The sequence below is a fragment of the Hydra vulgaris genome, chromosome 15 (genome assembly GCF_038396675.1).
Source record: "Hydra vulgaris chromosome 15, alternate assembly HydraT2T_AEP".
Classification (NCBI taxonomy): domain Eukaryota; kingdom Metazoa; phylum Cnidaria; class Hydrozoa; order Anthoathecata; family Hydridae; genus Hydra; species Hydra vulgaris.
This window is the reverse complement of record NC_088934.1, coordinates 47,035,001-47,062,815: the sequence shown is the minus strand read 5'-3', so window position 1 is coordinate 47,062,815 and position 27,815 is coordinate 47,035,001. Positions and strand designations below refer to the sequence as shown.

At 27.8% G+C, this 27,815-nt stretch overlaps 2 protein-coding genes and 1 long non-coding RNA gene across 4 annotated transcripts in view; 1 reads left to right on the top strand and 2 right to left on the bottom strand.

Annotated features, from left to right (window-relative positions):
• LOC101241145 (WD repeat-containing protein 88) overlaps positions 1–7,694 on the bottom strand; it is a 35,997-nt gene extending 28,303 nt beyond the window's left edge. Inside the window, exons 1-3 of the mRNA XM_065819190.1 lie at positions 7,571–7,694; positions 7,371–7,481; positions 2,381–2,466 (exon numbers count right to left, since the gene is read on the bottom strand). Of these exons, the coding sequence (XP_065675262.1) occupies positions 2,381–2,466; positions 7,371–7,481; positions 7,571–7,630 (257 nt within the window). The 5' untranslated portion in view covers positions 7,631–7,694. The remainder of the gene's footprint in view (positions 1–2,380; positions 2,467–7,370; positions 7,482–7,570) is intronic.
• Positions 7,695–9,413: 1,719 nt separating this feature from the next.
• LOC124811594 (uncharacterized) lies at positions 9,414–22,326 on the bottom strand. Of its 2 annotated transcripts, none has more exons than XM_065818741.1 (5): positions 22,166–22,325; positions 16,723–16,846; positions 13,869–13,957; positions 13,514–13,581; positions 9,414–9,677 (listed from the first exon to the last, which is right to left on the bottom strand). In XM_065818741.1, exons 1-4 carry the CDS (start codon positions 22,205–22,207, stop codon positions 13,516–13,518), a joined length of 321 nt encoding a protein of 106 aa, XP_065674813.1. In that variant the 5' UTR covers positions 22,208–22,325; the 3' UTR covers positions 9,414–9,677; positions 13,514–13,515. The 2 variants fall into 2 exon arrangements, with proteins under 2 accessions (XP_065674813.1, XP_065674814.1); XM_065818742.1 differs by having other exon boundaries at positions 9,538–9,677; positions 13,878–13,957; positions 22,166–22,326.
• A 1,011-nt stretch (positions 22,327–23,337) lies between these two features.
• LOC136091628 (uncharacterized) overlaps positions 23,338–27,815 on the top strand; it is an 8,418-nt gene continuing 3,940 nt past the window's right edge. Inside the window, exons 1-3 of the long non-coding RNA XR_010644134.1 lie at positions 23,338–24,460; positions 24,733–24,830; positions 25,070–27,815. The exon at positions 25,070–27,815 is cut by the window's right edge and continues 969 nt beyond it. This is a non-coding gene — a long non-coding RNA (uncharacterized LOC136091628). The remainder of the gene's footprint in view (positions 24,461–24,732; positions 24,831–25,069) is intronic.

The window sequence follows — 27,815 nt, the reverse complement described above, 5'->3', positions numbered from 1 at the left end:
CTTTGTTCCTTTTAAAATTTGTTAAAGAACTTGACTCAAAGCATAGATAGTACTCAGTACATTGTTTAATAGCCCAAGCAATTGCCTCATTACTATTAATAAACCCTAAGCCGTAAATGATCTAGATGACTGGAAAATACCAGAAAAAGTTCAAGGTCTGGTATTTGATACAACTTCCAGCAACACAGGCATCCATTAAGAAGCACACATTCTTATTGAGGAAGCTATTTACTTGTAAATATATATAAAAATATATATGTAAAAATAACTTGTAAATATAGTCTTCTTTGATGATTGAGTCTTTTTAGATGTCAAAAGAGCCATGACAGCTTCCAAAGATTCAGACAGCTCTGAAGAGAATAAATGAGTGGCGCAGACTTTAACAGTCTTGAAAAGTTTGTGACTCAAAGAACATTTTGTCTTTTCAAGAATAAAATGTTCAAGGACAAAGAAACATTTTGTTTTAGTATCACAGGAAAGGACAAAACCAAGAGTTTCCTGTTGAAAATTCAGAAGCCAGTGAATCAGATGCTTGCTATCAAAATTTGCAGGATCAAGTCGACAAGATATATAATAAAGGTCGTCAAATATATAATGAAACCCTCACCAAAGATGAGGATCAAAAACAGTTTCTGCTTTGTTTTGTTCATCAACATTACCAGATTAACCTATCCTCCTCTAAGACAGTAATGATTACAGGAGATGACTTTGAGAAAGATTTTGCTGAATTATAATAAACTTTTTAGTTTGTACATCGTCGTACATTATGTCGTACTTTTGAAATCAGTATCAAAACAAAAACAATCAGTATTTTTTTTGAATGAATTATCATTAGGACCTAATGATCATTGATCATCTTAGATGTTTCATTTCCTCGATTATTTGACACATAGTGTTAAATATTTTATTTAAAATTTTAAATATTAAAATATCAATGAAATTTGTACTCTTTTGACTGTATACTTGCCAAAAATTTTTGTTGACCCCAAAATATTGTCTTATTTGCTTTCAATTTATTTTAGAAATTCTCTAATATTATATGAAAAAAGATAAGGTTTGTGGAGAACAGACTTTCTAAATTTCAATTTTTTGGACCACCCTAGTTTCCTCTAGCCTTTCTTTGGTCAGTTTCAACTCTCGGAATTAGGAAAAATGAGGTCGGCAATAATTTGCCGACCTCAATCTATTGAGGTCGGAATCAGGTTGGCAAATATTTTTTGATACAAAGGTCTTACCATAAAACTTAGAATCGAGGTCGGCAATTTTTTGCTGACTTCAAACACTTTCAGGTTGGCAATTAGTTCGGCATTGCCAAATGTCGACTCTAATTCCGAGGGTTGATTATTGTTAGAAGATTATCAGCAGTCTTGATCAACACCGCCTCCTTTAGCAACACACCACTCCTTAATGAACTGGAACTTAATGAACTTGCAGCATTGATATGGGTTTTGGGTTAAACCACAAAATCTTCTTAATTTACTCCCAGAAAGAGGAAACAAAAATGTAGTAGATCAATCAAAACTAAGTAGTGACCAATCAAAACCAAATAGTGACTAATCAAAACCAATAGTGAATGCAATCAGTTTTCATAAATCTATTAACAGAAATCAAAACAGGTTTGCAGTTGCTCAAAATAAATTTAAATCCTGTTCACAACATTCAACAATCTCATGTTTTAAAAATACTAATTAGTATCATGTAGAAATAGGGAAAGATCATGTGCATTTGATCACTCCCTATTTCCTTCTCTTTCTATTCTTCAACATGTCTGGTTTTAACCTTCTTAAACCAAGATATACAGCACCCCCCCTACCAAACCAAGATATACAGCCCCCCCCCCCCAAAAAAAAAAAATTAAAAATTAAAAAATTTAGGAATAAAAAAAAAGACCATGGCACCTTAACAGTACTAATCATGTAGAGATTGTTACCAGTACTTATCAGTAATTGAGATAGCGTCCTGGAATGAGTAACTCAGAACAATGTTTTTAGTATACAAAAAGTGTGATTGGGGATGTTTAATGGAATCGCTAGAGAACTTCGACACAAAAAAAACTTGTGCCAATCGAATAAAAACTTTATCATTCTAAACCAACATTTTTTCATCAACTAACTCAAATAAATAAACACACAACTACAAACACATAAAAAACTTTAAAAATTCTAATAAAATTGGCAACAGTATTAAAAATAGTAGTTCTAATTGAACATTTTAAAATTATTATTTAAAATTAATTATATTACATTATTTATTCTCTGTACTTTTTTTGTTTATTGAATTTTGTGTTTTTATATTATAGTATTGTATTTCAATTTTTGATAAAACACTAAGCTTTCTAAACATCCAAACAGACAAAACTTAAATCAACTAAAAAGTAAACCTTTGACCATCCGGAGAAACCCGACAACATGTCACTTCATCTTTATGACCAGTAAGCAGTAGTTTTTCTAAACCTAGCTCAATATCCTACAAAAGAAATTATGTACATACATCTATGCAAGGTTACTTTATATACATCTTACACAAGGACATAATACCAAAAAGTAATATTTCCAGATACATTTCTAACATGACCATTTTCAGCTGATTTGAAATGAAGTTATTTGGAGCTCATTGAGTTATAACTATATAGGAATTGCCAGGGATGCTGAGTCTTAAAAGGACTACGACTTGAAAACCTTCATTTTTTTATGGTCATTTTGAGTGACTTATGATCTGCAATTAAAAAAATAATTTAATAACTCTGAACCTATTGTTTTTTAGTCCCAAGTACTTGCAGCTAAGCTGGTAAGTGAACAGGGTAAAGGCCCTAACCCCAGTTAAAAATGACACTTTTAACAAACCCAGCCCCAGCAAATTTATAATATTTAGTAGAAGTTGATAGCTGAGGCTAGTAAAAATTTATAACACTTGATATATTACAAATTTATGCATACATTTACTATTTATTAAATACTCGCATAAATATACATACACAAAATTTTATAGCATGAAGGAATAGGTACAGTAAAAGGATGCAACTTTGCTGAATGAAAAGTCAAGCAATAATAAAATTTTGTTGATTGAACTTTGGATAAAAGCTTGATTGAGTAGCAACCATGATCGTATTTGTAGAAAAAAGAAAAAGATGCAACCTTACAACGATTGCAGAGTGGCTCAAGTTATAGATAAAGCAGGTCCAACTATATTTACAATGAGCTTGTCTGGGAGTGAGAGGGATGTCATTCGTCAATTTAGGAATGTAAACAATATTGTGACAGTTAATTGCCGGTAAGTCAAATACTGGTTAATCGTCTAATTGATTACTAATAACAATCTCTAGTTAAGTCAAATCTCTGATAAATCCAGCTTTGTTTAGGCATTTTTTTGTCCCTTTTCGGCAAATTTCTTCAGTTAACTCAAACTTTTCATATGGGAAATTACGAAATCAAAATAACTTGATTAAATTTTTTTTTTTAAAGTCATTATATATAAAATATAAGTAACAGTAGTCTAATATTTTTTGAATTTTTTTATTGTATTTAGATCTGAATATAATAGATTGTCAATAGACGTAAAATAATGCAAAAATAAAACTGTTACAAAATAAGTCAAAATAAAATAACATTAAAAAAGCAATTATATTAATGTTTTAACAAATTTCTTAATAAAGGATTGCTACCTTTTTGATGCAATTTTATTACCAAATAATAAGGAAGTCATTGTGTTGCTAAATTTTTTTTTAATGTTACCTTATGAATGTACAGAATGAATACAATATGTAAATTCTTTTACAGAAGCATTTTTCATGTTTTGTTAGCATAATAGTGTGTGTTTAATATTTATACTTTAGCATTGAATAAGGAAAAATTGCCTTAACTTCAACTAATACTTCAACTCAGTTTTTGAACATTTTACTTAGTGGTTCTTTAAAATTCAATTTATCATTCAAGATAATAGAATTATCATGAATTAACTGTAGCTGTTTGCAGTAACTAACTAAATTTTTTGGAGTTAAAATAAACAAGTTCCTTCAAGTCCCAGGCTGTTACAGAAAAGTGATCACAGTAAAGATAGGCTACTTATTCTAAGAAATCAAAGTGAAGAGTTTTTGTCAAAAGTATAAAGGTGAATTGCCAGCAAATAGAGTCACTTTAGGTGAAAGATTGTCAGAAAGATCAATATTGTAGATAAGAAACAAAACAGGAGCATAGATAGAACATTGCACTTGTTTTATCTCTTTAACCATTCTAACCATTCTTATTTCCAGTAACTTTTAAAGTTACTCTTCTTTATTTTCAGTAACCCAAAAAGTTATTGGAAGAAGATTATTGTTGGAGATGAGTGGAGGCTTTTGAGAATGCGGTAGTGATGTAGTGGTAGAGCACTTGCCTCATAAGCGAGAAGTTCCGAGTTTGGTCACCACAAGGTAGTACCGCGCTCAACTTGTTTCTCTGTGAAGCAGCCTTGTTTGTCGAGGTTCGTGTTTCGGAGTTATAGAGTTGAGAAAGGGTTATGACCACACAAAAAAAAAAGCCTCCTCGACTGTAGTGGCCCACTTGGCCTTGGGAAGGTGAATAATTAAAAAAAAAATTAAAAAAAAAAGAATGACTTAAATACTGGTGGCTAGAAAGAAATGATACAATAATCTAAAAACCTTTATTTAAAAAAACTAGTAATAGAGAGAAGACTAGTAGGATAGTTTAGGATAGTTTAGGTCAGTGTGTTTTTTAGAGTTTTTAAAAATTGGAACCACTTATTTAACACTTATTAATAGTTTTTAATCAAGAATTGAAGAGAGTTCTAAAGAACACTTTTTGTAAGGCTATGACAGAAATGTTGTGTTAACCACAAGCCGTAGAAGTGTTTAAATGCGAATTGACTGAAACATCGAAAGCCAAAGTGACTTGGATATCTAACAATGAGTTAATCTGTTTAACTAGAATGGCAGAAAGAATATAGTCATTAGATTTAATAGTCAAAGGAGAAGTTTGTTGCAACTCGAGAAGAGAAGTAATAAGATCACACCCATAAATTAAAGATGGAATGTTTGACTTACTTTAGTTAATGACACTGTTAAAGATTTTCAAGTCTCTAGATACAAAATTCAGTAAACTGAGAAAAACGGAGCTTAACATCACACAGGAATTTTTCCCATTGACTCCTATAATAAAAAGACATTATTTCTTAAGAGAGATGTTCTTTTAAAAAAGCAAAAAAATGATTATGGTTTAATATAGCAACTGCACAAGAAGGTAAAAAACATGGAGTTGAAGCCTTGACTTAAAACCATTGAGGAAGAATAAGAGCCTGAATATCTGCTTGGATCCAGTTGGTTAAGTGAGAGACATTTATGCATACATAATATGGATATATATAGATATAAACATGTTTGCTACTAAATTTAGATGACGGCATACAATATCTTTATATTTATAAAATTCGCCAAAAGAAAAGATGGTGATCAGATGAATGTGTGGTATAACTCTAACAAGACAAAAGAAGCCATAATCTTTGACAGAGATTAAAAAAAACATTGTATCAAACTATGTTTTTCAGAGAAGATTAAAGTAATTTGAGTATCAACATGTAGAGAGGTAGCAGCTTCATGAGAAAATGGTAGAAGAAAACTTATAGATAATGCATTACATATGGTCTGAACGAGTGTTAGTTAAGGAAAGAATATACTTGAGATTTGTTTTTTATCAGAGAAACAGCATGAAAGGGGAAAGCTAAACCTTGAAGATAATGATGATTATGATGATCATGTTGATTATAATACTTATATATAAATATACATGAAAATACATATACAACATAACATTTTTTTCAAATAAAAAATAATAATTAGGATGTATCAAAGCTTATGCAGCCCTGTAATTTATCACAAACCCAGCCATGGCTGTTTTTATCAAAGCTGGCCCTGGTCAAATTTCAACCTCGTTCATTTACTACTTGCCGCCATTATACTTAAGGACTCTGGGTTCAAAACTAATTGCTCCTTTAACTTAAAAATCTTAATTTTTTTCCAAAAAGTACTCCATAAGCCTCTTTACATTTTTGGAGCATCTGGATATTAAAAGCTTGAAGAAATAATCATTTTGTGACTTTCAAATCCAGAGCCCTTCGAGACTCTATACCATTGGCTCTAGCTAACATAGTTTTTCATGCCTGCAATCATTAACTTTTCTTATATCGACATCTGACTGAATATAGTTCAATGGAGATGTACTTTAAAAAACACCTATACTGTATATAGAAACAATATAACTAATGCTTTATTTAAAAACAAATAGCTTTTTCCAGATTTTTTTTCAAGAAACATCATTGCTGCATTTAAAACTTTAAAAACAACATTTTTATAATAACTAGCAATAATAATTTTATTATTACTGTGAATGAATGAATTAAATTAATGCAAATAATTCCTAATAATATAATGTAAATGAATGTAAAGTATAAATATAATGTAAGTATAATGTAAATAATGCAAAGCATTTGCAAATGACACAAGATTTTGTGAATGTAAATGAATGCAAGTGATTCCAAAGGATGAGAATAGATATTATAGATAAAATCAAAAAAATAATAAACAGTTAAAAGGTCGCAATCATATAAAACAGCAGTAATATTAGGCATTCTTAGCAAACAAAGCTGTGCTGTAAGAGAAAGCTTTAAAGTCCAACTTAGCAAGTGTAACAATTAATTATAAAGAAATCCAATTTGTAAAGTGTGGACATTAGAAAATAGAAAAGTTACATGGAATATAATTTAATATACAATGAAAATAAGCAACTTGTAAAATAAATTTAAACAAAAATCAATTTAATGTGCTGACATTTTTGGAATGAAAAACAATAAAATAATTTTGAAACTAAAAATACGAGTGGCTTGATGATGGAGTTTGAAAGTATGAACCACTTATGTTGGTGTTTGAAAGTACGAGTGGCTTGATGTTAGTTTTTGAAAGTACGAGTGGCTTGATGTTGGTGTTTGAAAGTACAAGCGGCTTGAAAATGTTGGTGTTTGAAAGTACGAGTGGCTTAAAAATGTTGGTGACTGAAAGTACGAGCAGCTTGAAACTGTTGGTGTTAGAAAGGTTTTTGTGATTTTGTCACGAGAGATTTAGAATCTAAAACAATTAATAGTACTGTTTTGAGAACTAAAAGGATTTTAAGTGTAACTGCTGTTAAATTGACATTATTAATTAAAAGGTGAACAATGAGTTATTGCTAATTGTGCTGAATCCTTTTTCAGCTTTTTCTAACTTATGACATAAAAATATAATTGAAAAAAAGAATTACATAAAAATGTAATGAAAAAATGTTTTTTAAAAAAGTTCACTTTAAAATTTATTTAAAAAAAAGGCTAAATTTTAAATTCAAATTTACCCAGATCCTAACTGTAAAGTCATCACCCCCTGAAACTATTAAATTAGTTCCATTTAAAAATCGACATGTATTTACACCACTCTTGTGTCCTCGCAGGCTTTTCATTTTAACCTAAATTTCAACGAGTAAACAAAAAATAAACTCATGATTAAAGCATTTGATAATCAACATTCAATAAATATCAATAAAAAATGAAATACTTTAGCAAGTTCTTCATGTTCCCAACCTTCTGATCCAGATTTCCCTTTTTCTTTGTTCATTATATCAAAATTGCCCTACTTATAACAACTCTTACTCAAAAAAATTTTTAAATAAAAACCAAATGAAAAATTATTAGTTTTTTTTTAAATATTAAAACCAATTTTTTTTTTCAATTAAACCAGCTCAGATTTAAACTTATGACCATTGGAAAAGGGTAACTATTCATTGAAGCCCTCAAATAAATTTTTTCATCACAGCTGGAAAAAATGCGGACCTCAAAAGGTAAAAAATTAAAAAGTTTATTTTCATAATTACTTTTATTTATATTTTAAAAATAAAAATAACTTTTGTAATTTAAGTTTAAATATTCTATTAATTTTGCATACTTATTTATTTATAACATTCTCTATTATTTCTGCACACACATTTATTTATAACATACTCTATTATTTTTGCACACAAATTTATAACATATAACCTTGTTTTTCTTAACATTCCTACTATATTTTCATAAACTAATTTTTGTACTATACATTTAGTATAATAATTTACTCATAACTAGAAATACACTAAAAAAAAACTTTAAACGTTCAACTAACATATAAATATTACAACAAAATATGTAAACTAATATGTAAAACTAATACAGCATAAATATTATGAAACTGAAACAAGAAAACTTATGTACAATATAACATTGATATTTAGCATCTACATAAAATACTTATAAACTACATTAACAAAATTATCTGAAAAAGATTTCTCATTAAATAAAATTTTTGTATAAAACTTCTACACTTTGTAACTATTTGTTTAAACATCAAATTCAAATTGATCAAATTATACCAGTCTAAGAGTTTTAATTGAAATAGATGATAATGACAGTAGAACTTCATGAGAATCTTGCAAAATTTTGACAAATAAAAAATACTGGAAAAGTGTACAGTTGACAGTAAAATAATTCACAAGAGAAACTTTTGTTTTACAATTATTAAACAACTCGCGATGAAGTAGTATACATAGCGCTCTTAATTTTTTAGTTTAAAAAATATAAATTGAAAACGCAGCATTATGGGAAATGTCTTGCATTTGTAAGGGCAAAAACATGGATATTAAGCTGATGATGATGCAATGTGTTATAAAATTTTTATAAAAATTAAAGAGAAAAAGGTTTGACAAGGTTCTAACTGAAATTTTTTATATTAGGAGAATTTAGAAAAAAATCTTTCTTTTCTTTTCTTTAAATATTTAAATAAAAATATTTATATGATTATTTTTTATTTATGTATTTTTATACTTCAAACAATATATATATATATATATATATATATATATATATATATATATATATATATATATATATATATATATATATATATATATATATATAAACAAATAAAAAAACAATAATATAAATAATTTTAATTAGAAAAAATGAAAAGATTTTTTTCTAAATTCTCCTAATATAAAAAATTTTAGTTAGAACCTTGTCAACCAACGCAACAAACTCTTATCGAACATTTTTTTTAATAGTTAATTTTTCTTAACTGTTAATTTATAGTTTAATTGTTCATTATTTTATTCATGATTTTAGTCACATAACTTGTGACAACTTTTGATAATTAAAGAAAAATGTTTCTGGAAAATAATGTTTCATGTGAATTTCCGCTTAAAAAGCTCAACTTTTGAAATTAAAAGAAAAATGCCATCTATAAACTGATTAAATAATACTAATCTGAGAGTTAGTATTATTTGTTACCAGTTTGACAGTCTTAATTGAATTGGTGTTAACAGCCTGAAAGTTCTAATTGATCATGATTATAATTTAAAAAAAACAACCAATTTAAAAGTAAAAATAAATTTATTCAAAAATTACAATAAGTTATACATTCAAAAAAATATTCTAAACACTACTTCTAAACAAAGAAAAATTTTGAAACTTTTTGTTACACTAATTGTTGTTTCAAAAACATCTAATGAAAATTTTATCAATTCAAAGCGACTTGCGCATAACTCATGTACGATGGCATCATTTATTGAAGTCATCTGTATATTTTAGTTTGATTTAAAAAACTTTGAATTCCAAATTCTTTCTTTATTCGAATTCTAAACAAAAAATTTAATTTTTTAAAGGAATCCATAAGTTGTGAGACAAGTTGTGTTTATTTCATATATAAACATTAGAAAATAAGCTTATAAAAATTACTTATCAAGATATTAACAAAAAATAATTCAACTTTTTGTTCGTTTTCTATCTTACTTCTGTTTATAAGTCTAGTTTTAGATTTAAAACTCTGCATACTTTATTTGTTATAAAAGTATGTAATTTTAATGTGTGCATTCATTGTATTGTCTATTTAATTAATTTAATTTATGCACAAATTTAGGTTTTCCCTTTTTTTGTCTGAAGTGTGATAAAATGTTTGCCCTGTATTTCAGTTCAGGGCTCAATTTAATGATCAGACATTGCCGCCCCTCAGACCATTCTTAAGGCCTGCTAGAGGAGGGCAACAAACCATTGTTGATTTTTTCATTAAAAATGAACAATTAGTTGCCCCCATAAATCAGATCTCAAAAACAGTCCGGGGTGTCAATGTCCGACTATTGATAAGGCCCTGTCAGTTTGTAAAATGTTCCAGCAAAATGATATCACTGAATAGTTTTGCGATTAAAAGTTTTGTACATAAGATATTTTCTAGCGACTCATTTTAAATTTTAAGTAGAGATGCATTAAAATTTAATGTTTAGTTTAAATAGTAAAAATAAAATTATGAGCTTAGCAATTTGCATTTCAAATTGCTCGCGCAATTTATTGGAACTCAAAGAGCTCTAAAATGTAGATCATTTTATACACTATGGCATACAAATTGAACTAGAACTTTGTTGATGAAGAAACTATTAAATGAAGAAAGGAAACTAAGTTTGAAAATATTTTAATTATGTAAGTTAACGAGTGTTCACTAAGTTTTTGCACAACTTCAAATAAGTTTTGCCCCTTTATTTTGAATTCAAATTCCAATGTAAACTTCAAATAAGTTTTTCCCCTTTATTTTGAATTCAAATTCCAATGTAAACTTCAAATAAGTTTTGCCCCTTTATTTTAAATTCAAATTCCAATGTGAAAGATTTAAAATCTGCATGATATGAGCTTTTATAAAACCAAGCACGATTCAGAAAATTTCCATTTTTTTTATTTTTGAAAATAAAAAAAAATAAAAAAAGAAGCAATAAGAAATCGACTGTACTCGTACAATAAAAAAAACAAAAAAAACAAAAACTTTTGAACATTTTTTTAAACAAGTATATTACTAAAAGCTCAATTGAAGCTGTTTTATTCAATTTAGTTCTGCCTATTCTAATTGAGTTCTAATTGAGGTTACTGTTTGAACCAGGCCAGGTTTATTTTAAAGATAATTAAATTATACTAAATTATATTAAAATATAAAGATATATAAAATAATACAAAAAACTCAACTTCTTGTGTTTTTTATATTAAGATTAAGGCTAGAAACACAAACATTTGTCGATGTTGTGGTAAAATGTCATCAGTAGATGATCTTAACTATGGTACTAGTTTTTCTACAGATGCAATCGGTTATTACCAATTGGTTCAAGTTGTATATTTGCAATTTTATTCATTAAACATGTCTATGCTGGTGGTATGACAATAAGTGTAAACAGAATTTGTGGTTGCAGTTCATCTATAAGAGTTTGCAAACCAACATTTAAAGTGCAATATTTCTATAAAAGCTGCACTGGCTTAATCAGATGCAATAGAAGCAAAATTTTTGAGAACAACCATTGCATTGTTAAATCTTTCCATTCAGTTTACTTTAAGCATTTAAAAGATTGCTTGATTCCTTGTAACAGAAGCAGCTGTATTGATAAAAGATTCAGTGAAAATAATGGGCAACATCTCTCTTTTCTATTTATAAAAAAATGCACAGAAGTTGAAGCATTTGATAACATTGAAATATAAAATTACAGCTTATACAAGTATATTCCTGTATACTTTTTATAAAGAGATGTTGCCCAGTATTTTCACTGAGTCTTCTATTGAGTTATACAGTTGTTTCTTCTTTCTATACAGCTGTTTAAAAATCAAAACTTTTATAACTTATCACCTGACTGAGAAGCATAACTTAAAAATATGGTTTTCAAATAAAGTGGGGTGCCCCTAGGTACAAGGACGCCCTATGTACACAAATTTCCGCTACATAAGGTCAACATCCTTCTTTTTACATAGGATAGTGCAGTATGTAAGCTAATTAAAATTAAAACTTTTTTGGCATTAAAAAAAAATTTCTGCATTTTTCTACATGAGGATGTTGGTCATCTTATATAACCTGTATCTTACTTGATGGATTTTTTTTTCTATCAAAATGATTTATTTATTAATAATTAATTTCAATAAAAAAAAACAATACTAACAATGGTTGTTTGACTTTTTTTTCCTATCAGATTCACAACAAGACTGCAAGCAACCACTATAAAGTTGGGAGTTAGTAGAAAATAACAAATAGAGTTAAAAAGCAAGGAATTGGTTGATAGAAGACTTGAAAAGTTATAGGTTGTATGAGTCAGGATAACATGAAGAAGGGAGAGTATTCCTTAGGGTTTTAGTGCAGGGAAAAAAACTAGACAAAATAAAGTTTTTAGAGCATGGAAGGACAGATACAGTCAACAGATAAGACTTTGCTGAATGACCAGTCAAGCAAGAATGAATTTTGGTTGATAGAACTAAAGATAGCTCCTATGAGCAGCAACCATTATAGTATTTATAGAGCATTATAGAGCAGCTCCAACTATGTTTACAATGCGTTTTTGGACATTGTCTAGAAAAAAAGCACCATTTGAAGAACCAACCTAAATATAGGAGATTAGTAGAGTTATTAGTACCTCTACAAATCTCCCGAATAGAAGATTTGTAGAGGTACAGAATGGAATCAGAAGTAAGAAAATGGAGAGCATGACAAAGAAAAGCAACCTTAGCAGATACTAACTTGGCAATGGATTGTATATACAGCACTAAGAATTAGGGACGTTATTCGGCAATGCCGATCAAAGAGAGTTAGAGGTCGGCAAAAAATTGCTGACTTTATTTTTATGTTTTATGGTAAGACCTTTGTATCAATTTTTTTTTGACAGACCTGATGCTGACTTCTAAAAGATTGAGGTAGGCAAATTATTGGCAGCCTCATTTTTCCTAATTCCGAGGGTTGTATATATGGTTTCCATGAGAGGTCAGTAGTGAACAATAACCCAAGAAGACGTAAAGAGGACTCAGTGAGAGGGTTACCATTCATCAATATAAGAATGTCGATAGTATTGCGATAGGTGTTAGTAGTAAATAACTGAGTTTTGTTGAAGTAAATATTATTAACAAAAATGTTGATTTGACCTGACTTGGTGAAATTTTTGTTTATTTAGATATGAATGAAAACTATATTACTTTAAACTTGATATTACTTTAAAATTCAATTTCACTTTTCACTATGTCTAATTTTTTATTATTATTTTTTTTTTTAGTTTTTTGTTTTGCTTTACTTAACATGAGTGAAAACACAAAAATAAAAATATAAATTAAATTTTACAAAAATATTTTTTTTATTGCTGTCAACAATAAATGCATTGATTTGACTAGATTATTTTGACAACAAAAAAATCACAAGCTAAAATTTTCCTTTATAATAAATAATATAGCATTAAAAATAATAAAGCTTTTGTTAATAACTCGATAAATAATTTGTTGTTTGCAATTTTAACTTTTGAATTTATTTTCTAAGGTTTATTTTAGATATGAACACAACTTGAAAAAACTAAAACAGTAAATTAATGCAAAAAACTAACACAGTAAGTTAAAACCATAAACCAATGCAGCAAAATAAAGCACCTACCGTTATTGTAAGAAATATGTAAAAATATATATATTTTTTAAATACCTTTAATCAGCAGGAACTGCAGTTGTTATTCTTAATCCATGCATATTTTTAACTTGCTCTTTTAAAACCTATAAACATAAAAATACCAAGTTTTATTTTTATAGGAATTCCTCTAACAATGTTTGAGAAATCATTCTCTACAGTATGGATGTAATGAAAGCGTATTGGAGGTGTGACAAAGGTTTAAAATTTACTTTACTATATTTATAACTTAGCAAAATATACATATATATTAAAGATTTTATGGAGCTTCTCCAAAGAAAATTTGGAATAAAATACTTAAGATTATGTGAAGACTCTGTATGATCTTATCACCTTATCAAAATACAAATAAAATGTAGAAATAAGAAAATACATCTGTAACTATTCTATGTTGTTGAACCATTCTTTTCCCTCGAAATTCATTTGCACATATAAATATTTGATACATAGATCCACAGCCCCCTAAAAATAAAAATACCCAAGAATTTTAATTTACCAGAATTTTATTGTACCAGAAAGCTAAACACAATTTAAACAAAACTCTATCTCCAAACTTTTCAACAGCTCAATTTTATCACAATAATAAAAAAAGTAATTAATTAGTAGTTTTTAAAAATTGACCGGGGCTGCATAAACATATCCTAAAATATCGTAATTCTAAAATTCATGTTATATTTTGAATATATATACATATAAAAACAATATGATCAACATGATCATCATAATCATCATTATTATCATCTTTTCTGATCACCATCATAAACAGCATAAAAGAGGAAGGCCATGACCTGATAATGATGATCACCATCATCATGATCATCATCAGACTTTAGCCTTCCTTATTTATGGTGTTTCTCTAATAGAAAAATTCTAGAGCATTTTTTTTTTCTAACTAAAGCCCATCCATACAATATTTAAGGCACTCTCTTTAAATTTTCCTACTTCTACCACTGCATTTTCTACAAAAGCTCATACTTCTCTACATGCTGATACTTTAACTACTTTAATCTTTTCTAACAAACGTTCGCTACAATATTTTTTCAAAACTGTATAAGATTATGTCTCCTTTTCTTGTCTTGCTAGAGTCACACCTTATTTGCCAAAAGAGAAGATGATCAGATGGATGTGTGGTTGCACACCACACATCCATCTGATCATCTTCTCTTTTGGCAAATACTACAACATATAAAGACCAAAGTTTATACAACAATGAAAGAATATTGTATGCCAGCATCTAAATAAATAGCTAACAGATATAATTATATCCATAATATGTATGCATAAAATACATTTTGGAAGCTTTTATTCCTTCCGGAATAAAAGTTTGGAAGTCTTTATTACTTCTCTTCAATTTTAAGTCAAGCCACATTCTACTTCATTTTTTTCATCTTTTTTACAAGAACATCTCTCTTAAGAACAGGTCTTTTTATCATTGCAAGAAGCCAATATAAAAAAGTCCGGTCTGATGTTAAGCTCTGTTATTCTCAGTTTACTAAACCTTGTATCTCAGATGTTAGGCTCTAGAGACTTTTGGTTAGACTTCAACAGTGTCATTAACTAAAGTAAGTCTAATATTTAATCTCTAATTCATAGGTCTAATCTTTTTACTTCTCCCCAGAACAAAGCAGAGTTATTTGCATAGAAATCTAACACTAATTTGTCACTTGAATATAATGGCCATACTCTTGCTGACAGTTAAACAGATTAACCCATTGTTAAACATCGAAATCACTCTGGCTTCCAATACTAAAATTAGTTCTCAATTAAACACTTCTACAGTTTGTGCTCCAGACAAGATTTCCATCATAGTCTTAAAAAAAGTGTTCTCCAGAACTCTCTTCAATTTTTGCGAAACTTTTAAAAAGTGCTAAATAAGTGGCTCCATTTTTTCAAAACTCTAGAAAACATTTTCACCTCTCTAACTATCCTAGGATTAGTCTTCACTCTGTTATTAGTTTCTTTATACAAAGGTTCTGAGGTTATTAAATTATTTCTTTCTAACTACAGTAGTTAAGTTATTCTTGAAGGCCTACCCTTTTCTTTATTTCAATTAACTTGAAGGGTACCACAAGGTTGTATCTTTGCTCCTGTATTGTTTCTTATCTACAATAAATATCTTCATGAAATCTAAAGTAGCTCTATTTGCTGATGACTCAACTTTATACTCTTGTCTTGAAAAAATCTTCACTTTTTAATTGCTTAGAACAAGCAGCCAATTTTAGATTTGATCTCTCTTCTGTAACAGCCTCAAGCTTGCAATGGCTTATGGATTTTAATTCTGAACTTAAAGTTCACAATTTTTGCTAAACAACAAAACTCATTTATTTACTGCAAAAGTATATTTCAATATTGTTGGTATTCCTATATTGACGAACAACAACCCTCTTACTCTCAGACAAGTCTAAAAGCACATTGTAAATGTAATTAGACCTGCTTTATCTGCCAAGCTTGAGCCACTCTCCCATTGCTATAAGGTTGCATTTCTTTCTTTTTTGTACAAATACAATAATGGTCAATGCTCAAACAAGCTATCATCTCTGTAAAGATAAACCAAAACTCATTCTTGCTTGGTTATTTATTCAACAAGCTGCATCCTTTTACTGTATCTGTCTCTTCATGCTATAAAAACTTTTATTAATCCAGTTTTTTTCTTTGAACATCAAAAAACTCTTATCCATCTTCATGTTTTCCTTTTTAAACAACTTACAACTTTATAAGTCTTCATTTATATATTTCCTAGTATTTTAACTTACACTCTATTTTAAAGTAACTCATAATGTAATAGTGGTTGCTTGCAATCTTGTTGGAAGTAAATTAGAGTTTAAAAATCTATAAATTCAGGCATCAGCAGGAGTAAATGAGTGCGGGAGCGGAGAAAAGCTCTCCTAAAACAAACATGACAAGCCATGTTCGTTTTAGGCCTCGGCCGGAAGCGAGCTAAAGCTCTCGCTTCCGGCCGAGGCCTGTAAATGTATGCCAGTATTTAATAAATAGTAAATGTAAGCATAAAATTATAATACATTAAGTATTATAAATTTGCAAAAAGTCTCATTTTTAACTGGGGGCCAGGTCCCCAATCACTTACTATTTTAACTTGTTGTTTTTTAATTATTCATTTGCAATCTCTAACAACAAAGAAAAAGCCTTTACCATCTCTGCCAACACTGTCAAACCTGTAGACATAAAACAACATGTTGTAGTTTTTTTTTATATAAAATAAAGCTTACCTGATATATCTTGTACCTCAATTTCTTTGACATCCAAATTTTTTCGCAAAATATTTTCCAAGTCTATTTCCCCCTGACTATATGTTCTTTGGGCTGCAAATGCATTTTTAAGAACCACAGGTGGCTAAAATATAAAAAAATAATATTTTATGTTTTTTTTTGTTTTTTTGTAATTATCATTAGTTTGGTTGCTTGCCATAAAATTTATTATTCTACCAGTATCACAATGGTAATAGTAATAAAATCTATCGTTACAAACAAAAGTTCAAAACTTACAACCTACCAGCTATTATCATGATTAACCATTTGAGCTTTAAAAGTGTTTACTGTCATTGCAGATAACTTTATTACTCTATTCCAGTGAGGTATTACTCAGATCAAATAAAAATTATGTCAGAGTGTTGTTTTTAAATACTCATGCAAATTTGCTTTTTTAAATATAGAAATGAAGCCTTGTAAATTTCTTCACTCCACAATATCTTATCACTCCATCAATATCTTATTAACAGACATGGTCTTACATGCATCTTATCATTAGACAGTCTTACATGCATCTTATCAACAGACATGGGTGCAGTACTAAGTAGAGTACTAAAACTTTTCTTATCTTGATTGGATTAGGTAACCTAGTATAATTAATATTCGTGCTAGTTGCTTCAGCTCTTTTATCAGGTTGTTTGATAAAATTTTATTATCTAGTGTTTGGCTACATATTATTGCTTTTTTGATTTACTATCTCCGCCAACAGTCAAACCTGTAGACATAAAACAACGTGTTGTAGTTGTACTTTTACGTGTAATAATATGTAAAAGAAAATTTGAATGTAGGGTGGATAGCATTCATTTATTCAAAAATTTGTGTTGATTTCTCTGGAGGCCTCTAGTTGGTCCGTTACAACCAGAAATAATAGGTTTGAATGGAATATTAGTTTTATGAATTTTAGGAAAACCATAAAGTAGAGGCATACGATTGGATGTTTTTTTTATCAATCATACGATGAAGAGTCAAATAGTCAATAAGGTTGTTTACATCTCTCACTATACTTTTTGTTGGCACTTCTGAGAGTAGTTGGTATGTGTTTTTATCTGATAAAAAGTTCATCTTTTCATAGTCAGTTTAATCTAAATACAAATATCACTCTCAAATATATGAACTCAATATCTCTGCCTTTTTTATAGCATTTGCAGGATTAAACATAAGGGAATTAAATGCATCGGTAAGTTTAGGAGGGTAATTTTTTTTTTGTAAGTATCTTTTGGTAATTTAGAGAAAGTAAGCACCTTTATACCTGATTTCATCAAGTTAAGATAACTTTTCATGGTTTTGTTTTTCATTATTGGGGGAATCGATTTGATTTTTGGTAAAAAAGATTGTTCGCTATCTCTTTAGTTCCAAAAAAAAGTTGTTGGAGGTTGTTCTAAATATTTCAAAAACTGTTATGTGAACATTAATAAACCTATTTGTAATTTAAGGAACATAACTTAATCCAAAACTTAAAAGCTCTCTAGGTTTGTTAGGATGTGTTTTGATATCTTGGTTCATAGTTCATTGTTGTAAGAATGACTTGGTTTGAATGATTTCTTTGTTGTATTGCTTTAATTTGCTATGTGGTGCTGACAAGAATAATTTAGCCAGAGTAAATGATTGAACGACTCTTGGTTCATTAGATAGAGTAAATAGTTTTCTTTGCTGATCCTAGAGAAAAATATTTTCATCAAATATGCATCTAATAAAATGTTACAGTCTTTAGTAAAAGACAAGGTATATGTGTGAAATAGCATATAAATAGGGCTGTTCATAATATAATAAATAGAAATGATAGAAACCATTAACAATGAAGTTAATGATGTGGTAAACATAATAGCTAAACTAAAAGAAACCTACACATTAAATATAACTTAATAAATGTAAGAAAAGTTAACATATGGATAAAATTGTAAAATGAAGAAAACAAAACAAACAGTCTCCCTCAAATAATAAGTCAGATTAATAAGAAATAGCCAATAGTTCTGATTGGTTTGTGTCATACAGTTAAGTCTTGCATTGTTAGTGACCAGAACAAAAGAATAATCTCTGAACTTACACCAACCCAGCCCAGTCATACTCTAGAATGTTGTGACGAATATAACACCAATCCATGGATTTATAACTGACTTCTGATTTTAAAAAACTACCCTGAACGTATTCTATAGATAAACATTCTTATTTCAAAATACACCAAAATTAATACTTAAAAGTGTAGTTGGTACTTGGTCCTTAAAAATTTAGTAAAAGTTTTTTTTTCTTCATATTTTCTATGTGTTTATAAAGAAATATGCTAAAATAAAGCTAAAGAATCCAGCAAAAGTTAAGCTTTATAGGTTAATAATACTTTATTAAAAGTAATATTTCATAAAAAAATAGAACTTTAACCAAAATTTATAAATAACAGGTTTTTACTGATTTATTTTGAAACCTTTTGTCATATTTTGATATATTATGTATGTTAATAACTGAATCCACTATATTAAATTAAAAAAAACTTTCAAAAGATATTTTTTCTAGGTAAAGATGATAGCTCTCTATCCACTAGAGAGAGAGAGAGCTTTTAAATTTTAAGTGTTAACTCACAGAAGGCAGTCACAAGCTCTATAAAAAAGTAAAGAGGAGTTGGATGCAGTTATTTTGTTAAAAAGCTTGTTCTTGGTTTGTGTCAAGAGCACTTATGTAACTTGTCATGCAAAACAAAAACTCAAACAAATAAAAATGATTTCTCAGTCACCACATAAATTTAACAATTTTTCTAAAATTTATACTCAAAAAATTATACTTGTCTGAATATTTAGCAAATGTATTTATATCTCTTATATATATACCTACTGATAATGGGTGTCTTTAATTAAGCACTATTACTTGTATTTAATAGTGGAGTGCTTGTAATAGCGCTTGTTGCTTATCTTTGATGGCTGTTTTTCCTGAATACCAATGCCTGCTTATAAATGCCATTTGTTATTTTGTAAAATTTAATTAGGTCACATCTTATTTACTTTTAATCAAGATCTGAATTTAATAACCTTTATTCACAGCATATACTTTTTAGTTCAGGCACAGGTTTTGATTCTTGTCTTTAAATTTTTTTAAAACTTACCTGGATTCTATTCATCAGTTAGATCTTACCTACCAGTCATATTAACATAGGCAAAAAAACTATAAGTAAGACTCTTTTCTACCCTATATTTTTCATGACTGATCAGGATAGATAATTAAATGCTTATCCTCCACAGCGGTCTCATTTTTTTATCAACTGCTAAATATGCTGAGAGTACAGGATTTGACTATGATTTGAAAATACTTAAAGAGGACCTGAAGTGCCTTCTTTTTTAAAAACTAGGTAAAGTTTGAAAGAAGATCCTGCAGCATTCAAAAGCTTAAAAGTTATAATATTGCAATATCTTAAATATGTTGGTAAAAGATTTTTTGTCTTGTTTCATATGGCTGGGGTTTTGTCAAACTTTTTAAAAACTTTTCAATATCTAATAAAAAATAGGTTCTATAGAATTCAATTGTGTTTTTTGTATTACACTTTGTGCTTTAGTTATTTAAGCAAAATGCAATTTTTAAATTCCTCCTACAAGACATAAATAAAAACTTTAAATTTGTTCATGGTTTGGGCCTCATAGAAAATAATAGCTAAGCTGTGGATAAATCTGTTTTATAAAAAAGGAACAGGAAAGCAACTCACGGAAATAGAGTCAACATTTTGCAAAGCTAACCTAACTGCCCAACTAAAATTTTCTGAGATCAGCAATTTTTTGACTCCCTTCTATGTTATGGGGAAACACTTATGTTTAAAATTTTGTGGAAACCAAAAATAGTTTAAGGTTGGTAATAAATTGCTGACCATATTTTTTCTAATTCCGAGGGGGGAGAAAAGACTAACCTTGAATTAGTAAGCTTTTAAGGTTTAATAGTGAATAAGAGAGTTATGTTTTTTAAAATGAAGAAAAAACACTCAAACTTTTAAATATCTTTTATATTAGCGTGAAATTTTCCAGAAAAAAAAAGTTAGCCAACTTCAAAAGTAATTCATCAACTTTTTATCCAGATGGTGATATTTTTAGTCAAGTATTGGATGTTGAGAAAATTAAGGTACATCAATTACTTCAAGTCATAGAAATAAAAGAAAAATTTCTAAGTATTAGCTTTGATAAGCTCAACACAATTATCAAAAGACATATGGGCAATTATTTGAACGGTAATCTATCAAATCCATCTAAAGAAACATAATATGCAAGCTGAAAGGGTTTTATGCTTACTTTCTATTTTCATGACCTTAATGCTACTGTTGCCTTTCTATATTCAAAAACAAATTCCAGAGTAAACAAACTATTAACATGGCTTGGAGAAGGTTAAATCACTTCTTTGCTATTTAAAAGTGTCAGCCTGTCTAGTCTATAAATATTTTATTCATCTGTTAAATAAAGAAAGAGGAAAAAGCTGTACCATAGATAATTTAAAAAAACAATTTTAAAAAAATCAGAAGGATGTTGTAAAAGATGTAGCTTTTAATGTTAAAACCACTGAATCTCTTTATAATAAATATGATGATGAACAAAAACAAATTTTGAAAATAATTTTCAATAGAAATTTGATAAGGTAGCTCTTAAGATCTCAATAATACATAAAAGTAAATATATCATATATGGTAACCAGATGTGATATACATTTATTTTTCAGAAGAATTATTAATTAGAGAGAATCAACCAAGTAAAAATCTTCTACATAGATTATAGCATATTAGAAAGTCAATGAAGATAAAGCTGAAGAGTTTTAGCTGATCTAATACTTTAAGATCTAAAATTTTATATTTTACTATTTAATTCTAAAAACTTAAAATAAAAAAACTGATATATAAAACAGAGCAGGAACAGATCGAATAGAAGCAGCCCTAAGGATGAAAGTGACAAAAAATAATTAATTAATTTAATTAAAATTATTTATACTCATTGTTTTATGATTGCTTGAATTCTATTAGTCCTTTAAAATGTGCCTAAAAAGCGCAACATTTTTTTATTAGCTTTAACTTAGAAGTAAACCATTTTTTGTTATCTATAATATATTATGTTTATATTTTTACTGCTATTGAATAAAGTCTCATTTTTGAAATCATTTTCTCTCTGTATCTTTGTTAAAAGGTCTAATATATTTTTTCACCCAAATTTAATCGCATATTGCTTATTCTAGTTGACCAAGAATTATAAATTCAGTATCAAATTCATTACTTAATAATTCCTATATGTTATAACAAACCAATTCCATTGTATAAAATAATGGAAATTGGTTTAGAAAAAAAATTAAGCTCTAAACTTATTTTGAGGGAATTTGTTAATTACCATGATTTTTTTTACTTAACCTTACTAGTTTTAAAATATAAGATTATTATATTTTGTCAAATTGCACTTACAATTAGAATTTTGGATTTGGCAGTCTTCAAGATTGCAAGCATTATCAAAATCGTTCTCCAAATAAAAACTAATCTGCGAAAAAAAATGCGGTAAGCTTATGACCATGGATTCACTCTGAAAACTAAAAAACAAACCTGTTTTTTAACGATTGTGTCAGAACTTAGCAGAACTTCTGTCAGAACTTAGTAAGAACTGCTGTAAGAACTAAATATAAGGACTAAATATAAGGAGGATATAAGTAAGAACTAAATATAAGGAGGAATTTTCGTTTCCCCTGGATTTTTATTGATTTTATGAAATTTTTGATAATTGTTTATAATGAAACGGGGGAGGTCAAGAAAAGTTAAGGTCAAATTAAGTTACTTTTTTAGATAAATTAAATTACTTAAATAAGAGAGAAAATTAAGCAGCGTTTTTAGTCCTGTGTTACACACACGCCTTCATTATTAAATAAAACCAGAGCCGTGGCCAAGCTACAATATTGTGCAAATTAGTTCGGACCATGGCAAAATTGGAATAATTTTCACAATAAGCCCAACTTGCTATGATACTAAAGATTCTCTTGTTTTTTCAGATAAATAAGTGTTTTACTGTAGCCTTGTGGTGTCTGGCAACTCTTTGCTGCCGGGAAGACATTCTAGCAAACGCATCAGTGGCTTCAGTGCTACTCCAGGCTTTGTGCAGAAAGGTTGTGACGGAGGTTGTGACGGATTATTCACCTCGTATTTACAATAGACATCACTCCCAAGAAACGTGCAAGCATTATAGCTCTTAAAGAACATGCTGGTTTGAGCATTAGACAGATTTCTAAGAAAATGAAGGTGGCCAAGTCAACCGTTGGTGACATCTTGAAAAGAAAAAAAGACACTGGTGAATCTTCAACACTGTGACAACGAAGATGTGGAAGAAAACGCAAGACAACACCTCGCGATAATACAGATATCATTAGAGAAAGTACCCAGTCGGCATTTCTAGTATTGTAAATACTCGGAGTATTGATCACGTATAACATACCGCCGTTGATACCAGAAAAATACGCATTTAGTTTTAAGTTTCGAATTCGAGTTCAATACCACTTATTTATCAAAAATACGTATTATTTAATATTTGATCAAAATCGGATACGATATCGTACCCGATTTTGATCAAATATCAACATTTAACGGAAAAACGAAAATCTTTGCTTTAAAGCGCATGCTTAAACTGAAATTGTGAAAGCAAAATTTAAATTAAAAAGTTTTCTCTTGAGAAATTTAGTAAAAAGTTTGTCTGGAATGAAAAGTTATAGTCAGGAATACATGAAAAGTTGTATGAAGAGATATCGTACTGCTAAAGCAGTATCGCATATCTCCAATACAGTTACATTACTTTTTTGTACTAAAACTTTATCATAAAAATATTTATTACTACTTTTAAATTTATTTAGTTTTATGAAGTCCTAAATTAATATAATTCAAATATATTATAAATCCTATCATTTCATACCTTGCTTATTTTATTATGTTGATTATTATTTTATTAACATTTCTGTTATGATATTACCTTTTTTTTGTACTGTTTTATAAAATTTAGAAAAATAAATTAAAATTTCGAGCCAACACTGACATTTTATTGTTGCTAAACATTAAATTTTGTTATTAAGATTGCAGTTCTTCTATCTGTTTTTTGCTCTTTATTCAATAAGTATTTGATTTAAATTAAATATGATTATAATTTGATATTTTATTACGAGATATATGTTTTTATATATGAATATATATATGAATCTTTTTAGATTTTTTTATGTTATTTTTAAATTTTTTGTTCGCGTAATTCAAGTTATATATGTTTATAGTTTGCATATATGTTTATATTATGTTCAAAGTTAAAAAGTTTTTTGATAAATATATGTATGTGGTAATATGTGTTATGTAATTGTTTTATAAATGTGTCATTAAAATAGTATAAAATGTATTTATTGTGTATATAAATATTATATGAGGTGTTTATATATGTTATATAAAGTTAAATAAATGTATTGTGTTTTATAGTTATTATATATGTTTATATAATGTTGTTTCCATGTTTTCAAAGTGTGTGACTTGGCAAACATGTTGAGCAAGATTTTGCATAAAGTTTTTATTTGTTACAAATGTTGTTACATTTGGCTTACCTTTATGTTGGTGTCTATTGTTATATCAGATATATTGATTTTCGATTCATATTTGATGTTTTTCTTTGTATTTACTTATCCATTACACTTTTTCATTTCAGATTTATCATATGATAGATTTATGCAATATAAAAGAACAAATGTATGTAAATTTTTATGAATTTTTTCTAGGCTTTTCTAAATGTGTTTCTTATTCACATTTTATTTTACAAGCAAAGTCTGCAAGCAAATTTGAGCTAAAATATTTTTTTAGCTTTTAATGAGAATTGGCGTTATTCTTTGTTTAATTTAATTTGTTAAAATATAGTAGTTCTAACAAATAAATGTTTGTTTGTTCTTGGTTTTTTACTTATCTGTTTTCAGATTCTTATAAACTAGGCAACTCAGCTAAGCAAGTTTTGTTTTATTTTTTAGTGCTATTGGAAAGAGCTGAAAGTTATTTTTTAGAGTGATTGAAAAGAACTGAAATGTTTTTTTAGTTACTTCACACGGTGTAACTGATACTGGTTTGAGTAAGTTTACTATTTTGTTTTATTTTATATTGGATTTATTTTATATTTGATATATATTATATTAAATATATATTTTGTGTATTTAACATGGAAAACTGACTGTAATTTGTTGACACGAAAGTTTATAAACTTAAATCTGCCTATATTTCAGTATATATATATATATATATATATATATATATATATATATATATATATATATATATATATATATATATATATATATATAATTACTTTAGAGTAAAATATACTGACTGATATTGCTTCAATTTTTTATACAAGGTTGTGCATTTATTATTTTTGTTCATTAAGGTAAGAATAATTTTGTGCATTGTAGATTCTTTGTTAAATTAAAAATAATTGATGTAAATAAATATTGTTTAATATTTTTGATAAACAACTTATGTATATAAACATATAAAAAGATAATGGATTTTAATAAATCTTAAGTTTAAATAAAGTCTTTGATTAGAAAAGATCACAATTTGTAAGATTCTTTTACGATCATTTATTCAATTGTAACAATAGTAAGATTACTGGTAATATGTTTAATGATAACAGTGAAATTGAAATAGATAGTATTAGGCTCAACAAAGTTATTAATGTAAAATGCTAATAGGCAACTTGAAAATAGTTGTCAAATGAAAAAAATAGATCTAGGCAGGATGAGATTAATCGTTGTTGAAATGTAAGAAATGCAACTCGGCGTGCAGAAAACTTACTTGACAGAATTCAGTGTCAAGAAGTGTTCATGTCTGTTAATTTGATTTTACTTTAGACACTTCAGAACAAAGCAAAGTATGAGTTTAACTATTTATAGTAACAATTAACACTTTTAAATCTAAATAATTTGATTTTTTTTTTATAATTTCTATCATAATTACAAATTCTACAAAATTCTTTTTTTCATTTTTTTTTTTCTTAGTTTGTCTTCCCTTTGTCATCTTTTGATTAGTTAGCTAACTGTTGAAACATGGTTTTAATTTTGTAAATTTAGTATGATGTGAAATTTACTCTATTAATCATTAGTCAACAGTTAGAGAGAAGCTGGAGCTTAATTAAGAAATGCTGGAAATTAGCTTTTAATCAAGGTAAAAATAATTTTGTTTACTGGTAACATAATAAAATCAGTTACTGCTATTTATTCCGTGCTTTTTTACATTTGTTAACATGCTGCTTTGGAAACACTTTCTTTCTCTCTCTCTCTCTCTCTCTCTCTCTCTCTCTCTCTCTCTCTCTCTCTCTCTCTCTCTCTCTCTCTCTCTCTCTCTCTCTCTCTCTTAGATGAGAGGGAGATTTAATAAAACTTATGTAATTACTGAGCTCTTATGTATTTCTTAATACCGCAAATGATAATGAGCATTTATAGGAAATATTTTACGAGTTGCTTACTATTTTATGATATAGTTGCTCAAATTGTTTAACTATAATTATCCCTTGATTGTTCAAATATTGTAATAAATAAAATCTTTTTAGTCGAAGTATTTAAGTTAATAAAATATCTTATTAAGTTCACACTAAAAAATAAAGGTAGAAATTTTTAGTTAAGGTAGAATATGTGATATACCCTTAGTAAGGTATAATTTTCTACCTTATAAGGTAGAAAATTATACCTTTAAGTTAGAAAATTGTATGACAAATAATTGTTTTCAAAATAATTTTCTACCTTAAAAGGTAGAAAATTATGCCTTACTAAGGGTATATCACATATCCTACCCTAAGGTAGAAATTTCTACCTTTTTTTTTTAGTGTGTTGTGGTGTTATTTTCCAGGGTTACTATAGTAACAATGTATACATTGTGTTGTCTAGCCTTTTTATAATCTTTTTTAATTATTCTGTAGACAGAATATATGAACCTGTCATTTCGAAAAGGACATAAGTCTAAAACTTTTAGCAGTTAGTTTATAAGTTTGAATTAAAAATTTCTGTATGATTTATGTTTTTTTTATAAAAAATAAAAAATACATAAGTTATATACGTTCTTTATTTATCTACTTCTATGTTTAATTTCTTTAGCAACCTAGACATTATTTTAATAAAAATCATATTTTTGTTGATTTTGAAAAGTTTTAGTAAATGGACTTGTGCCCTTTTCGAAATGACAGGTTCATATATTTTCTGTTATTATTATCCTAATTCTACTAACAATAAAATGTAAATAGTACTTTTGTAATTAAAAATTTTAATTTTTTTTTTAATTTCATTTTTTAGGTTTTTGCAGGCTTTACTTGACTTTCCTTTTCTTGTACTTGTGTTGTGACAGATTTTAAAAAGAACTCAACTGATGTTATTGCGGTCTTTATGTCGTTACCTATAAGCAATGACGTTGCTGATACGGAGTCAAAGTTAAAATATTTATAGATAAATTTGTATTTAATATTTTAGATAATACCCAGTCGGCATATCTAGTATTGTAAATACTCGGAGTATTGATCACGTACAATATACCGCCATTAATACCAGAAAAATACGCATTTAGTTTTAAGTTTCGAATTCGAGTTCAATACCAATTATTTATCAAAAATACGTATTATTTAATATTTGATCAAAATCGGATACGATATCATACCCGATTTTGATCAAATATCAACATATAACGGAAAAACGAAAATCATTGCTTTAAAGCGCAAGCTTAAACTGAAATTGTGAAAGCAAAATTTAAATAAAAAAGTTTTCTCTTGAGAAATTTAGAAAAAAGTTTGTCTTGAATGAAAAGGAATAGTCAGGAATACATGAAAAGTTGTATGAAGAGATATCGTTATGGTAAAGCAGTATCGCATATCTCCAATACAGTTACAGTACTTTTTTGTACTGAAAAAGTTACTAAAACTTTATCATAAAAATATTTATTACTACTTTTAAATTTATTTAGTTTTATTAAGTCCTAAATTAATACAATTCAAATATATTATAAATCCTATCATTTCATACCTTGCTTATTTTATTATGTTGATTATTATTTTATTAACATTTCTGTTATGCTA

Excerpts from the sequence above, each read along its gene's own strand:
- LOC124811594 (XM_065818741.1), bottom strand. The coding sequence starts at position 22,207 with ATGCTTGCAATCTTGAAGACTGCCAAATCCAAAATTCTAATT. Across the intron at positions 13,958-16,722 it reads TGAGGTACAAGATATATCAG|GGGGCTGTGGATCTATGTAT; the intron begins GTAAGCTTTATT and ends TTTTATTTTTAG. Across the intron at positions 13,582-13,868 it reads AACATAGAATAGTTACAGAT|GTTTTAAAAGAGCAAGTTAA; the intron begins GTATTTTCTTAT and ends TTATGTTTATAG.